Consider the following 15,669-nt stretch of genomic DNA (forward strand, 5'->3'; position numbering starts at 1 on the left):
TCCATCGAGCATGCGAAATACAAGATCCGCTTCAGTCTCTTTGCGCGAGGATTCGAATCCCATCGGAAATGCCGACTCTCAGCGCCGTCATCGATCTGATACAATTTGCGCTGCAACTTTTTACCGCATTTAAACTAACTTGACTGTATGATGGGTTTCTCCGGCGAATTCCGACGAGCGACGTGGATGACCTGTGAACAGCACCGACCTCGCACCAGGCAAGTTTGCGTCAGGCGCAATCACCAGGCGATCGTTACGCGACGCGTCGAGTATCCTCACAATCCTGGATGCTCGTGCCGGAATGTCCCCACAGCTGCCGCGAATACCGGTGTGCACTGCGCTCCAGGCATCACTTTGGGGAGCAGTCGCAAGGACTCGCCGGCTCGGCACCTCGTTCGTGCTCCAGACGGGCCCTGCGTTCCCGCAGTTCCTCCTCTAGGCTCGCCCGCTTCGCTACAAGCTCCGCGAGTTCAACATGAGGTGGCCGATACCCCGGTCTCACCGGTTGAATAGGTAGCCACTCGGGCCACTGGAAGCTTTCAGTCTCGTTACGCACAGCTGCTGAACTTGACGCGGGCGTTCGCTGCCGCCAGTGCCCCACCGTGGACAAGGACCAGTGCACAGCACCGCAGAGTGCAGCCAAAGTGAGCGCACTCTGAGGACATCGCCCTGGACCACTAATACCGAGGCCAACGAACCACCCAACAAAAGCTCCAGCGAGCACCGAGTTCCACGGATCTTGAACGCCCTGCCGCCGTTCCTGGAACACGCGTTGCAAGGCAAAAAACGGCACTCCCGCTAGTACAAATCCAGCACTGCCGATGACGGCAGCTGTTGATACACGGTACCCTCGAACCGCTGCAGTTACGAGTCCAGAGACGGCACCCGCACCCGCACAGAGGGCTCCGCGCTCTGCGAGCTCCTCTTGAACACCCGGTTGTTGCAGGGTACGAATAACAAAGAGCTTGTCCATACGCTGCGTGCTTAACAGTATCCCTCTCCCTATTATAGACGAAATCTTTCTTACATTACAGCAACAGGCACGACATACTCGAACGGACCTAGGTCTCCGGAAACCGCTTGCCCGGCACAGCGAGCAGCAAAGCGCATGCTGCCGTGTTATGCGGAGCAGAGGGTGGCGTCTTGCGGGTCACCGGAGCTCCGCACCCGAAGGTTGCACGTTTTTTGGAATAGGTGGAACGTGTGCGCCTCTTTGGCAAGCTACGTATTTGCACTTGCGGACCCGTAGCACGTTCAGAGCCGGAGGCTTCTTTCTACCAGCTTCAACCCTGACTCACAAGAACACTTGCCCGCGTTGGGAAGCTGCAGCGCTGCCGACCTTGACGTCCCAGGCGCAGCGCCACCGCCAACAAAAGCAGCAACCTTCTGAACCCATAGACGCCTTTGGTGCCACCATATACTGACACGTCTAGTCTCAATGGACACAACGATGCGCAGGGTGTGCTCGCGGTGGCAGCTGCTGGAGCACTGGCGGTACCTGCGAGGTCTCGGCGAGCGCGCTGCTGCGCCTCGTGACTGGCAACCGGGCCGAAACCAGTTCAGGTACCTCATTCGGGGACAGTCGCCTAATCATTTTAGTCCAAATCGGGTATACTGCACAAAACAAGCGGGAAACTCGGAGAATCATCTGCGACGGATAACCATACGCGACATTCAGAGAATGCATGAGGAGCGCGTCCCTATCTGCATGGTGACGGCATACAGCTATCCACAGGCACTGCATGCGGATCTCGCGGCGGTGGACATCGTTCTGGTCGGTGACTCTTTAGCCATGGTCGAACTGGGACATGATACGACTCAGTTTGTGACCCTGGACGACATGCTGCACCACTGTCGAGCGGTTGCGCGAGGATGCCGACGGGCGCTTCTCCTCGCGGATATGCCTTTTGGAACCTGTGAGACGTCCACTGCGGATGCACTCCGCAACGTTACCAGAATGATTCAAGAAGGACACGCGCACGGGGTAAAAATAGAAGGAGGTAAGCGCATGGCACCCGTCATTGAGGCCTGTGTGCATTCACTAGGTGTTGCGGTAATGGGTCACGTTGGGCTGCGGCCGCAGAGCTACAGCGCTCGGGGTGGATTTCGAGCCTTTGGTACGAACGCTAGCGAAGCAGCGGAGCTTCTGGAAGATGCACTGGCATTGCAGGAAGCAGGCGCTTTTGCCCTGGTGCTGGAGTGCGTGCCTGCGCGTCTCGCGACTGCAGTAACAACGGCGTTGCGTATTCCAACCATTGGCATTGGCGCAGGTGGCGGTACCAGTGGCCAAGTTTTGGTGTATCATGATTTATGTGGGATGATGACCCACCCACATCATGCCAAAGTAACGCCCAAGTTTTGCAAACGCTTCGCGGAAGCTGGTGCGGAGATTCATCGTGGGTTAGTCGACTATCGAACAGCGGTGAAGCAGCGTCGTTTTCCAACTGCTTCGTACGCGCCTTATCAGCTTCCTGATGCAGAATGGGAGCGTTTCGGACGATTATTTGAGCAACTCACAGGGCAGGGTCTGCAGTCGATAAGTGCGCCGGAAGATGCACAGACGGAGCGGCTTGACCCGAAGCATCCGTTAAGCAAAGATACCTCCACAGACGAAACAGAATATCTCTATCGTAGCTGAAAAATGGTTGAAAGCACTCGAGGCGCCGCCTTCGTCAGTGCAAACGGATCATCTCGATGAGCAGTTGGCGCAAACCATTCCCGCATGGATTGAATTCACGTTTAGGCCTCATCTGGACCGGGCTGTAGCGACATGTCCATGGATCCTCGCTATTCCGTCCCAGAGGCTGCAGTATGCGGCCATGGACCGTGTCCTTCCCGAAACGAAGACACGCACTGTGTGTTTCCCACACGAGCAGAGAAATCCCTGGCGATGGCGGGTCCCGGCTTGGAATCGTACACGAACGTTGACGTGAATGATATCAGTGAAGGAAATCGTGTGACGTCAGAGGCCATGTGACCGCTGCATCGTTCGTATTTGCCGACGTTCGACGCTTGCTGCGGCTCCGGTCAAGGCATACTGAGAGCAATGAAACCAACCGCTATCTCGGCGACGCCCGAGCAACTGCAGCCTGCAGTTCATCCTGGGCGATACCCTAGTCGCGCACCAGGCATCACCGTTTACCTGGTTCCTTCCCGACAACAGCTCATGGTGTGCAGCTTCTAGAAATACGGTATTTCGGATGGGCTGCCTCGATAACGTCAAGATGAACAGAATCTGTGTGCTGTAAAGTTCGTAGATTCACGTCAGTCTTTTGGACGGAACACTATGATGGATATTTCCCTGATGGATGGTTCCTGACTCCCATTCGCAGCTACAGCAGCAGCAGATGCACGGAGAAGAGTGCTCGCTTGGGGGATACTTTGGATGTTGACAGCCAGCCAGTCAGCGTTCCGTGCCTCTGGACACAACCAAACGCTATGGATATTGTTAACTGTGACTCTGAGGTACTGCTTGCATGACCAGGTTTCAGGCACGCACGAGGCACCTATTGCATCCTTTCGGTTGCGAGAAGCACGCCGAGAAGAAGCGAACGCTCTTCGACGACCTGCCGAAGGCCGCTGCCTCATATCCGAAGCTCGCCTCGTCGCTGTGCGCTTGAAAAACGGCGTATGGACTTTTGACGCAGCAGTTTACGCGGCCGCTCGTTCCGAAACAAAGACTTTTGTTCGTTTGCGTGCTTTATCTGAGGGTAAGCTGGAGCAAGTACAGACGCGAGAGCAACTCCAAGCAGAACGACTGTTCAGGGTCGGAAGCCCACAAGTCGGCTAGACGCCGACTCGCCCCAAGTCAGTTGGCGAGTTCGAGGCTCTTGCCCAAAGCACTAGCAGCACGTCGCCCAATTGTCTAGAGAATGTCTGCACCGACGATGGAACGCGATGTGCCTGACGTGTGCGGAGAGTGCGGAAGTACGGATCTCGTCGAGGACACCAAGAACGGGGACCTCGTCTGCGCCCAGTGCGGTGTTGTCGCTGCCGAGCTGCTCATCGACCTGGGCCACGAGTGGCGAACTTTCGAAAACGACGATTCGGCATACGATCCGAATCGAGTCGGTGGGAGCATAAATCCCCTGCTAGACAGTGGCCTCGCCACCTCAATCTCACAAGGACCGGCCGGTGCCAATGCCCTGAACGAGCGTCTAGCTCGAGCGCAGTCACGAAACGTGCTTGATGCGAACGACCGCTATGTCACGGAGTGTTATAACCGAATCTCTTACCTGTGCGAGCGCTCTGGCCTACCGCAGCTCGTGAAGGATCGTGCTTGCGAGCTCCTCAGACTCTACTACGATCACCTGACGTTAGGTGCAGACGGGGTGCGAGCTCGTGCTCGTTTTCGTGAGGACGAAACCGCCTCAATTATCTCTGCAGCACTGTTTATCGCCTGTCGCAATGAAGGCTTTCCACGCACCTTCAATGAAATCTCGGTCATCGTATCTGTCGCCAAGTCTCGCGTTGCGGCATACGTGAAGGCAATGGAGATGTCGATTGGCGAGGCAGCCAAAATCAGTCGGATTCGCACCACAGACGACTTTGTCTCCCGTTTCTGCTCCTATTTAGAGATCCCGAACATCGTGCGCTCCCTCGTGAATCAGGTCGCACGGGCAGCAGCTGAAAAAGATGGCATTCATGGTCGAACACTGGTATCGATTGCGGCTGGTGCCATCTATTTCGTCCTGTTGTTATGGCGGGAGACGTGCCCACAGAGCATTCCAGCAACGTTGCGAGTGAGCGATGAAGCGCTCGTGAACCGAATCGCTGAAGTTTCAGGTATAACAGAGGGTGTTGTGAAGACGGTTGCGAGTCGAATTCGGCAGTACCGGGATCGGGGTCTGCTGCCCCCGGACTGGGTCCGTCGCTTCCCGTCGAGGCTTGAGCCAGAGCTTCCGACGTCTTCGTCTGAGCGACAAGATCCCACGGGGAACGAGCTAATTCATGAACAGTCGGCACCAACGGTGTCATCGAAACGTCCACGTCAGGGAAGCCACTGATTCTGTGCGGAAACGCACCAGGTCATCGGAGGTCCGTCGAGCATCTCACGATCGACTGCGTTGCTTCGTGGTACTGGATGCAACCCCGATTCAGCGCGAAGCGTGCTTTTCTGCGAGTCTATGGCACTATGAACTGGTCTTTGTTCGCGCCTGACTCGAATGGTTTTATGTGCCGAGCGTTGCGTGATTCGAAGGAATCCACGGATGCGGAGACTGTCTGCTTGGACCCGGTGATCGAGGCGGATCAGCCTCGCACGCTCGGAACAAAACCTATGCAGCTGCAAAAGGTCGCGATTCCGTTTCCAAACCTATTTGGGACCAGTGAATCTTTTGGGAACAGGAACTTGGAGCCAAACCGCTCCGACCACGAAGCAATTGGTCCGCATGTATCCGTATGGAATACAACGGAAACATTGATTCGAAATTCACGTGGATTTTCCTCGCGCGGCTACGGCGGCGAGCACAAGGTACCAGCGCTGGCGATGACACAATCGAGTTTTGAATCGAGATCTGCCTCGATCATATAGAGCGTATGTTCCTGGGACTAGAACTACAGCTTGAGACCAAGCGGGGCTTTTTTCTGCGTTGCTGATGCGCCCTTCAACGTTTGTTTTCGATTGACAAGAGCGGTGGTGGAGGGATTGATGCAGGGCAGCCTCGGGCACGACCATGAAGCTCAGATTTTGCAACCGCCAAAATATGCGATGGTTTCCCTCTCTATGCATTGAGGTCGTCTGCAACGCCGCTTAGTACCTGATGCTATGGAGGATGTGGATAATGAAGCGATGATCAGTAGCAGCTACTGCTTTGGAATCATTTCCCTGAGTGGGCGAAACAATGTAGCTGCTTTGAACATCAAGCAGCAGATATAGAGAGCATTTTTTGTTCTCTGCAACTATACGTCCTAAACGACGTGCATACCGAATGCGCACAACGATGTCTTGCCAAGCGAGGTAAGCTTTGCTGCGTGCATCTCGAAAGACGATCTGACATTGCTCCGTCCGGAAAGTTCACCGGAGCGTTCGCGCGAGTCGCTCCCGTCCTCCAGCATGCTATTGTGCGCATCCAACTCTCGCAATAAAAACGATCCAACACAAACTGCTGAATAAGCAGGCATCCGTTTTCATCCTGAGCATGGCCGAGAAACAACACGGATCTGTAGTCACGCCGCGGAGGCCGAGCATGCCACGAGTTCGTCTCCAGCGAGGAGCAAACACACAATGCTCGGCGATATCAACGCTTCGCATGTGACAATTCCTTCAAACAAAATTGCCATATAACAGCACCATCCCCTGTAGAGCAGACCGCTGTACTCCGTATTTCGCCACGTCAGCCGACAAAGCTGTCTACCCCAAAGAGCAGGGCAAGAGTTCCGTACTGGTGCGAGCCATATGTTCCGACACACAGAGCCGACCTTGGTCAGGGGAGCGCAGCGTCCGAACACGTACGTTATCTGGTCCAGTTTTGAACAAGCTGGGAAGCGAGGTTCTTGGCTGCTCAGGAGCAACTATGTCGCTCTGACTTGTTTACACCCAGAGACGCGTTCGCCCCTATGACGGGCAGCCTAGGTGGCGTCAACACTCATGAGCGTCCCGACGTCAAGGCAGACGAGGCCAGCAACCGCAACACGACCCCGACTCGAAGTCTGCAAAAGATCTTGGATTGTATCCCCGGATGATATACCCCCGAAGCTCGTTTTCTGGTCACTAGCATGTCCGGCAATACCCGGAGCTGTGAGTCCCGAACAAGTGCACCAACACGCCTTTTTTGCTTTCCGTATATTTCTCTCGTCAGTACTCGATAACAGGAATGTTTTCTGTAGACTGGAGAAAGCTTGGGGAAAGGCTTTGTGCCGGCACTTGTATCTGGCGAAATGAACTATCTTCCAAGTACAGCGCAATCTCATTCGACAGTGAGCGAGCGGGGATGAACTAGCGTTCTCCCAGTCCGTCTGACGACCGTCGTGCACTAAGAACTGAACTTCATCAAACGCCATCCGCTCAACCGTCTGCTTGTCAATGCATTGCACTGCATATTATCTCGAAGAAATGCTGTCGTGGGATGCATAGGATGAAAAGTCTTCGTACTGTTGATATCAGCGGCAGTGAAGCGAGACGCACGGACAAAGAAACCGGTATGCACGTATGGAGAACCGACTCGGATTGAACTCCTTACAATCGATTTCGTACAGAAACGCGAACGCCTACTTCAAAAGCGACGGGTGTTCTTCGCACTCGATGAGACCGAATTCGGGCGGCATGGTCGACCTGAATACTGGTCATCAAGAGTAGGCAAGATTCTGTCTAGAAAGAAGAGAAACATGCCCGAATCACGAGTACATCAGCGCTGGCGGCGACGCAATCTCGTGGTCGCCCAAACATCGCCAAAACAGTACGGGATCCTTCAACAACCCATGCTTCATCAAACCACTTCAAGTGACCTCCTTCTCCTACTCCTGTCTCCTGCTCTTACATAACATCACTTTCCATCGCTCGACAGAGGTCAAGGAGCACGAAGCTGCGACTGAAGCTGAGCAGCTCTTCGGACGAACCCATTCTGCCATGTTCATTCCAGTCTCAGGCGTCTTCTCTGTTGTCAAACACCATGTTTACGCTCACAAATCCATAGACGAGTCATTCGCATCCGTGCCACCGAAACATGCGAAACACCATGAGGGATCATGAAGCTTCTCTCTGGAAACAAAAGTCTCGACCAGCCTCTCCCGCGATGTCGCACCTCGTCCAGCAACTGTTCGTAAGACGTCCATAGGAACGCTGTCAGCTGTCAAGATTTTTCATGAATTTTTATCAAGCAAACGGTCATACGATAACACAGCCGATGCTCGGGACAGAAGATGCGATACGACCGGATTACTGGATCCGAGACTTGCACATACGCTTCCCAGCGTATTTTGACACGTCGCCTCGCCACTTCAGCGATCGGATGATATCCAGCACAGGTGCCAGAACGCATGAAACGAACCGCAGAACCCGAGTTCCTGTGCAGGTCAATGTCGAACACGTCAATGAATGCACGCTGTTGGCGTTGCGCCCTAATCTCACTGGCCCAGAAAAGTGCGGTCCGCTCGTGGTGATTCTCGGGGCGTCCATGGAGGTAAACGACGACGACCTGTCTGCAGAAGACATCGAGGCGGCAGCGAGTTCGGAGGCGCGTTAGCCGCCACGAAAGCAGGACGGCACTTCAGATCATCCGAGCACAGGGTGTTGCCGGCAACCGAGGAACTCTGAGCACTGCATCCAGAGGATGGTGGAAATCTGATGCCTGCCTTGCTTGCATGTTGTATCCATGCGGTTACCCAGAACAGTGCCTTCCAGGGCAAAGCAGACACCCTCGTTGAATCTGAGCGCCGCGAGCCTCGTCAGCGGCCTAGGCAATGTGATCTCCATATCATGCCTCAAGGCCTGGTTTATCACGATAGACACGTCTGTACTGCACTGAACCGCTTCCTAAATGATACACGGCTGGTCTCTGCGAGCAATTGTGGACCATTCGAAGAACTCTGCACAGAGCATTGGCGGCGCTTTTTCAAGCTTTCTCGCTTCCAGAGGAAAATTGAAAGCAGGTTAGAGCATTCATGGAGACGGGCGCTATATCCATCGGCATACACCTCGTGAAACCTCGCTCTGAGTCGAGCAATGAGACTCATTGTGAACCGTGCAAGGTAGATGACGAAAAGGACAGCGTGGCGGTCCGTCGATCCTGGGCTGAAGAATATCGCGACCGTCGCCGTGCCCCGAGAGCAAGTGGACTCTATCAAAAGGCCTGAACCGAACGCGGATGAAGATGTTCAGCTTTTCCCAGCGCTCGAGTATCATGGATAGACGAGCGTGATAAACGCCCGGAGGCATGCTAGCAACGAAAATTCTGGTGTCATGACCCATTTCGACGCTCTGAGAAACGTATCGACCAGAGGGAATGCAATGTACGCTTCATTCCGAGCGCACATGTGCGTCCAAATGGCTCATGCAGACGATCCTTGGCACAAGTACATGAGACAGCGCTGGCGCTGCCGATGCTTTCCACTGCACCGAAGCAAGAAGCATGCTTTCGCCATCTTCAATGCGTTTTGGAAAGAAATGACTGACAAGCGGCGTTATTTGGCGGCGGTCCGTGGTGCTGACCGATATTTAGGGCGCCGAGGCCGCATTTCTGCTTCCTAGACGAGAGCGTGGAACGACTGCGGGAATCGATTCTGCCAGATTCCTATCGATGCGTTCAGCACGACATGAACGCAACACCAGCACGGGTGCACACTGAAACTGGTAGAGGAGAAGCCGGTGAAACCGACCTGCATGCACAAGATGGTGTACAAGAAGCTGAATGAACGTACGATCGCGAGGCAATGAAACCTGGGATTCTCCGCACGGTGCGATGCCACCTGCAATACCGCGAGCAAGCACTTCCTACAAAAGAGACCTGAACACCTTGACGAATATTTGGAAGTAGCTCGTACTTCAGAAGCATCCAGTGGTTTTCTACCGAGCGAAATTTCGAAGGAATGTCTTGTACTAAGTGTGAGCACTGTGGTGAAATGCTGAAGACTTTCGCTGAAAGAAACGCCGTGGCCTGGAGACGTGGGATCGGATTCTCGACTCGAGCAAGGAACTCATATGGTGCAGTGCAGCAACCATGAAAAGCTGGATTGCCGTGAATATCCCCCGGGAACGTTTCTTCTGCGCAATACGTGGACAATCACTATGTTCGATTATTCCATCATTCCGAGTATGCATTGGAAGCGTTTCTGACAAGTAGAGGCGGCGCTGCAGCGCAGCAGATCGCTGCATGTGTTGCGCTCAGTGCAATGCGATGCTACAACACCGCAGCGTATCCGGCACCCGTGAAACGCGGTGGTGCATAGACGGGATCACTTGCTTAAATTCACTCACGAACGAAAGCAAAGTCTTTTTTGTTTGTAGAGAAGGCTTCCCTGCACATAACGATGCCGGGCTCCGATTCAGTGTCAGCCACTTTGTACGGCTTGGGCGGCAGCTCGACGATCCAGCTGTCGAAAGGTCACCCGAACCCGCGCCTTTTGCCACTGAGCGCTGTATACGAGGCGTTTGGTCAGTCTCGCGTACGGCCAGACGCTGAAGTGAGCCATCTTCAGTACGGTGCCCCGCAGGGTCCGCTCGCACTGCGTGAGCAGATCGCTCTCCTGCTGCACAGCGAGACAGGCTCGAGCACCGCTACCCCGGAGAACCTGATGATCACCAACGGCAGCGGACAGGCTCTCGATATGGTCTGCTCCGTGCTTTTATCACCGGGAGATTTGGTCGTTGTCGAAGACCCGTCCTACTTTTTGGCGTTCTATACGTTCCGGGACTACCGTCTGAACGTTGTCGGCATTCCGGTGGATGCATTCGGCATGCAAGTCGCTTTACTGGAGCAGCGACTGTCGGAAGATCCCACGTTTCGACCAGCGCTCGTATACACGATACCTATCTGTCAGAATCCCACCGGCATGACCATGTCCAGAGACCGAATGCGGCGCCTGGTGGAGCTCTCGCGTCAGTATTGCTTCAAGATCGCTAGCGATGAAGTGTATCTGCTCCTCAGCTTTAATAGCGACGAACAGCCGCTATCTCTGCGCGCTTTTGACGATGCAAACCAACCCACTGTGATCGCCATGAACTCGTTCAGCAAAATACTGGGACCTGGCGTGCGCCTTGGATGGATCGACGCTCATCCACGGTATATAGAGCGGTTTCTGCAAACCGGTCTGTTGCTGAGCGGTGGTGGACTCAACCCCTTCATGTCTGCGATCGCCACGGAGTTGTTACGATCGGGGTTCCAACGAGAGCACATCCATCGTCTGCGAGCAGCTTATGCTGCAGCGTGCAAACAGCTCTGCGACAGTCTTGATGATCATCTGGCAAAGCATCCGAAGTTGAGAATCAAGTACCAGCGACCCAGGGGTGGTTTCTTTGTCTGGATAGAGCTGCCATCCGAAATTGACGCAGCTGCGTTCCTCGAGTATTGTGTTCATGAGCACGGCGTGAGTTTCTTTGAGGGCATACGTTTCACCACGGACACGAGCCATCATCGCAGTGCCTTACGCCTGAGCTTCTCCTGGCTGGAGCCACATGAGTTGGCCGAGGGTGCAAAACGCCTCGTAGAGGCACTCGCTGCGTATTCGCAAAGACGCCACGGTCCAGCGATCTGAACAGTAATGCGTCAAGCAACAGAGTCGTTGGCATGTGCGGCGCCAGGGCAACTTTTCAGGAAGACTGGAGTTTGCTCGAGGCGTCTGATGCTTTGGTCATGGGTCATCGGCATGGATGTAGGGGACTTGCGGAGTTGATGTATGCTCCAGTATGTCACAGAGATATCGTGCCTGAGCTGCTGTATCGAGGCGTTTTGTTTGGGGGCCTGGCGGACGCCATCACCGAATCTCGTCGATCAGGCGCTGCTCTGACGGGGAGTCCTTGAGCAAAAGACGCTGGGGTTCCCCGCAAAGCCCCGATCCAAATCCATGTGGTTCCGCTTGGATTGGCGCACGGACTGGAGCTTCACGCTTGCATCGGAAAAGGACACTAGCTGAGGTATCGGATACACTGGCCTTGGTTCCGGCTGATGACCAATATGTGAATGCGTTTGATGGATCCAGTCGTTGCTGTGCGTGATCGTCGCACCGGACTGGGTGCTGGACGGCTCAAATTTGGAACAGTGGACGCGGTAACGCCGAGCGCCCTCAGTGGCGGCTTGTACCAGGTGCATCGTACGCAAAAGAACGGTCACAGTCGCACATGGGTACATTGCCGACGGCAGCGTCGTGAGATGGACACTGGGTCGGACGCTGCACCGACAACCGAGCGTCGAGTGCTTGCGACTAGCGTCGCGAACAAGCCACTAGGGCCGAACCATAGACGAATGAAAGTACAGCACTTGTCCCGCAAGCGACGCATCTTGTTCGGAGTGTAGAAATGCTGGACCAAGGAGGACTGGCAGGACTGAACGGGTATCCGTTCTGGGCCATAGATATCGCGCCGTCGCGCACTAGCTTGGATGCGGGGAACAATAAAGATGTCGTTGTTCTAATACTCTACGCATTGAGCGGGACTTGAGTGCATGTGCGGATTTGATTTTTTGCCATAGTATCAAATTGCATACAATGGTACTCTCGGAGGCAACACCAAGTCGTCAGACAATCGCGTCCGATGCAAGAAACACATGAGCTTGTTTGCATCCGCGTTCAGGATTGAGCAAGAATCCTTCGGAAATGCCAGCGATGCGGTGTTTTCTCTGCCGGTTCTTGCCCATGCGTCGGAGAGCAAAGCATGCGTCGTATCCGTCAATGCCGATGGGTATCCTCACTGAAGCTCGGTTCTGACCAAGCGCACACCTTGAGCATTCGTCCGCGTGCATCGAAGAGACCTCATCCCTGACATGGTTCTACGATACTCGTTTCTATGCCCGTGTGTGGGCTCGTTCACGTTACGGTATACTTGATATGCACAACGCGCAATCGTAACGCGAGTTGCATCCTCAGACCAGCACAGAGACCATGCGTTTTCTCCAGTTTGCGTTTTTCTGCGAAGAATGCAGACAGAGCGTAGGCTTAGCTTCCCGCAATCGAACGTACCGTGTCAGACGCAGCCATTATGGGTATATATCCGAGTACCTGCGAGCTGGCACACATCCCATCCCGCATTCCAGAGCACGTGGTCAACGCTGTGGCGGGCGTTTTTTTTTCAAACGCTAATCTCGCAATGGAGCCTTGCTGAAGCGTCGCCCTGGACGCACCGCACCCCAGGGGTTGCGTGATGTCGCCATAGGGCCTGCGAATGGACCATGAACTCCGTGGAAGGGGTGGGCGTTGTTGGTTTGCTCGGAACTGAACGTGATCATGCAATACGACGGATGCTCGCTTCAGTGCCGATCTGCATCACGCAACCGGGTATCGCTGGTCAGTGCTGATGATCCGTCGATCGGAAAAACGGCTGGATAACTTTTTGCACACGCACCTGCGCTTTAGCACCGCGCTGCGACTGACGTGAACCAGGTCGTTATATACGCTGGCTACAGAGTGTACGTTTCTGCGCGTTTGCCCGGCACCATGACTTGCCGGGAAAATCCTCAACTGCTCTCGAGGACGCATCGCATGCGCCCTTACGGTTTCGCACTCACTTCGACATGCCGCGCAGAACTGCATCTTCTGGAGCAAGTCAAGCTCGAGTAGATACCTCACATGCGCATTCGTATCATCGGGAAAGCGCGATGCTCGCACCGCCTCCCTGACTAGCGAAGGCGCACGAGCACCGACTCCCTGCGACATCGTCCGCCGTACCACAGACGTGATGCGAACGATGAAGCGAAGCATATATCCAGCAGTCAGCTATTGCTCGAGCCGACGCCCTCCGCTGTATCGCAAAGCTCATGCGTCTCGGAACTGCGTCAGCACCAACGCAACAGGTGCTATCGCAGACGCTCACAGCAGGTACAGTGCACGACAGAGCACGGGCAATGGCCTGTATCTCCGATGGAAAATATGGATAGTGGAACTTGGACGTAACGCCTGCAACGATGGACGCTTTCCCGAATGCCGATATCCATCGCACAAAAAACAAGAGTATGCCTATCAGGCGAAACGTTCTGTCAAGCGAAAAAAGAAACAGCCAGCTGTGGCGCGCAATCTCGCGACCTGCGTGCGCGTGCGCGACTCCGAGATGTGCACGGGAGGGTGCAGTGTATGCTTCAGCGCACCCGCCTCCGGTCAACGTTTCCGGGCGACGCACTGGATGAGCTGCTTCACTACGAATCGGCAGCTCTCAAGCTGAACGGAATAGCACACCGTCGATACAGCAGCGCGTGCTGGTCAAGCGACGTATACGGCTGCCTGAGAGCGGTGCTTGGAGTTTTGCACGCCTGCATCCTCCTCTAGCACAATAGACTTGAACCTTGAGCGTATCCAGCACCAGTCCGGCACTAGACACGGCCGTTGCCAGCTATGCTTCGGGTATTTAGACTGAGACTTTTCGGGTGGGGGCATTTTCAGCGGAGACTGGACCGAAGCGTGCCGCGTTACTCTGTGGAAGTCTACGGGCAAACTCGCTCGCTTGCGACGCCTGCCGGAGTCGCGGGGGCTCAAACCGCGGCGCACTTGTCTGTGCTCCAGGCGACAGTCGCGCGGTTTGCCCGAGAGCAAATCGCACCGGCGATTTTCTCTCGAGAGCAGCAGGGGTGCATTGAACCTAGTCTTTGGCGAGCTCTTTTTGAGCAAGGGCTCATGGGCATGGAAATTCCGTCCGACTTTGGCGGTAGTGGACTCAGCTTTGTCGAAACCTGCGCCTCCATCGAGCAGCTATCGAAGGTCGATCCCGCTGTTGCGCTCGTTGTCGATATCCAGAACACGTTGCTGAATCGTGCCGTGCTGCACTTTGGCACCCGCGAACAGCAGGCACTGTGGTTGCCGCGTCTCGCACGAGATACAGTGGGTTCGTTCGCACTGAGTGAACCAGAAGCAGGCTCCGACGCGTTTTCTTTGCGCACACATGCCGACCTAGAGCAAGCTACATCAACAACATCCAGACGGTACGTTATCAGCGGCTCAAAATTGTGGATCAGCAGCGCAGCAGAAGCACAATGGATGCTGGTTTTCGCCACAGTAGATCCAGCTCAGAAGCACCGAGGCATCACTGCGTTTGTGATCGACAACGTAGACGAAGCCAAGGCTCTGGGCCAGCTCCAGATCGGCCCCAAAGAAGACAAACTCGGTATCCGCGCGACCTCCTGTTGTCCGGTGCACTTTCACCGGTGCGTCATCGATGCCGATCGCCAAGTCCTCGGTGGACTAGGCCAAGGCTATCGGGTCGCAATGCGAGCGCTCAACGAAGGACGCATCGGCATCGCGGCCCAGATGATCGGCCTCGCCCAAGGTGCTCTGGACGCTACGCTTCCGTATCTGGAGACACGTTGCCAGTTTGGCCGTCCGCTGATCGATAATCAGGGCCTGCAGTTCCAGATCGCACAGGCGGCAGCAGAGCTTGAAGCCGTTCGCGCCCTAACATTTCAGGCTGCTCGACTCGTTGATGAGCACCAGGGTACATCGGCAGCTGCACATCTCGCTGAGATAGCTCGTCAGGCGGCATCGGCAAAACTCCTGGCTGCGCAGACTGCCTGCCGGTTGACGCGGCGTTGTATCGAGTGGATGGGCGGCATGGGTTTTATTCGGCAAACGCTTCCTGAAAAGTTCTATCGGGATGCAGTCATCGGCAAAATTTACGAAGGAACGGAAAACATGCAATTAGCAACGATTTTCCGATTCCTTTCCGCAACGCACCACACCCGTCATGATTCATAGCAATCGACGATGCAAGAGACCTCGAGCGTCTGCGACCAAAGTTGCATGGCCGCAGTTCTTCTACGATGAACGAACTTCTGCAGATCATGCCGGAGGCACACGAGGTTTGCATCGAGAAAATACGCATACGAGGGAACCATTTCATCAAGAACTACGCGCACGACGGTCTAGTTATGCCGCTTGGGCCAATCGAAACATCGGTTGTGCGCTGGTCAAAGCGTCCGATGTTGACCAGTTCCTCTGGTCAATGCTAACGCAAACACAACGTCCTCGTCCGGCAGTCGCACAGCAACCGTGAGTAAACCTGTTTATAGCTTTTCTCTGCAAAATAACCAAAGTCGA

The 15,669-nt window shown here is 54.8% G+C and overlaps 5 protein-coding genes across 5 annotated transcripts, besides 1 other annotated feature; 4 read left to right on the top strand and 1 right to left on the bottom strand.

The window, feature by feature from the left end:
• Nucleotides 1–349: 349 nt before the first annotated feature.
• Nucleotides 350–973, bottom strand: CYME_CML075C (hypothetical protein; the record flags this gene model as incomplete). Its single annotated transcript, XM_005536673.1, has 1 exon — nt 350–973. One exon carries the CDS (start codon nt 971–973, stop codon nt 350–352), a length of 624 nt encoding a protein of 207 aa, XP_005536730.1.
• Nucleotides 974–1,438: 465 nt separating this feature from the next.
• Nucleotides 1,439–2,638, top strand: CYME_CML076C (3-methyl-2-oxobutanoate hydroxymethyltransferase; the record flags this gene model as incomplete). The annotated part of the gene is made up of 1 exon (XM_005536674.1): nt 1,439–2,638. The coding sequence occupies one exon, from the start codon at nt 1,439–1,441 to the stop codon at nt 2,636–2,638; it is 1,200 nt and encodes a 399-aa protein (XP_005536731.1).
• A 1,234-nt stretch (nt 2,639–3,872) lies between these two features.
• On the top strand, nt 3,873–5,006 carry CYME_CML077C (transcription initiation factor IIB; the record flags this gene model as incomplete). Its single annotated transcript, XM_005536675.1, has 1 exon — nt 3,873–5,006. The coding sequence occupies one exon, from the start codon at nt 3,873–3,875 to the stop codon at nt 5,004–5,006; it is 1,134 nt and encodes a 377-aa protein (XP_005536732.1).
• Nucleotides 4,381–6,885: a sequence feature (possible transcribed region).
• A 3,081-nt stretch (nt 6,886–9,966) lies between these two features.
• Nucleotides 9,967–11,190, top strand: CYME_CML079C (valine-pyruvate transaminase; the record flags this gene model as incomplete). Its single annotated transcript, XM_005536676.1, has 1 exon — nt 9,967–11,190. The coding sequence occupies one exon, from the start codon at nt 9,967–9,969 to the stop codon at nt 11,188–11,190; it is 1,224 nt and encodes a 407-aa protein (XP_005536733.1).
• Nucleotides 11,191–13,974: 2,784 nt separating this feature from the next.
• On the top strand, nt 13,975–15,327 carry CYME_CML080C (acyl-CoA dehydrogenase, mitochondrial precursor; the record flags this gene model as incomplete). Its single annotated transcript, XM_005536677.1, has 1 exon — nt 13,975–15,327. The coding sequence occupies one exon, from the start codon at nt 13,975–13,977 to the stop codon at nt 15,325–15,327; it is 1,353 nt and encodes a 450-aa protein (XP_005536734.1).
• Between the last annotated feature and the right edge of the window lie 342 nt (nt 15,328–15,669).

Source organism: Cyanidioschyzon merolae, chromosome 12 (assembly GCF_000091205.1).
Source record: "Cyanidioschyzon merolae strain 10D DNA, chromosome 12, complete genome".
Lineage (NCBI taxonomy): Eukaryota > Rhodophyta > Bangiophyceae > Cyanidiales > Cyanidiaceae > Cyanidioschyzon > Cyanidioschyzon merolae.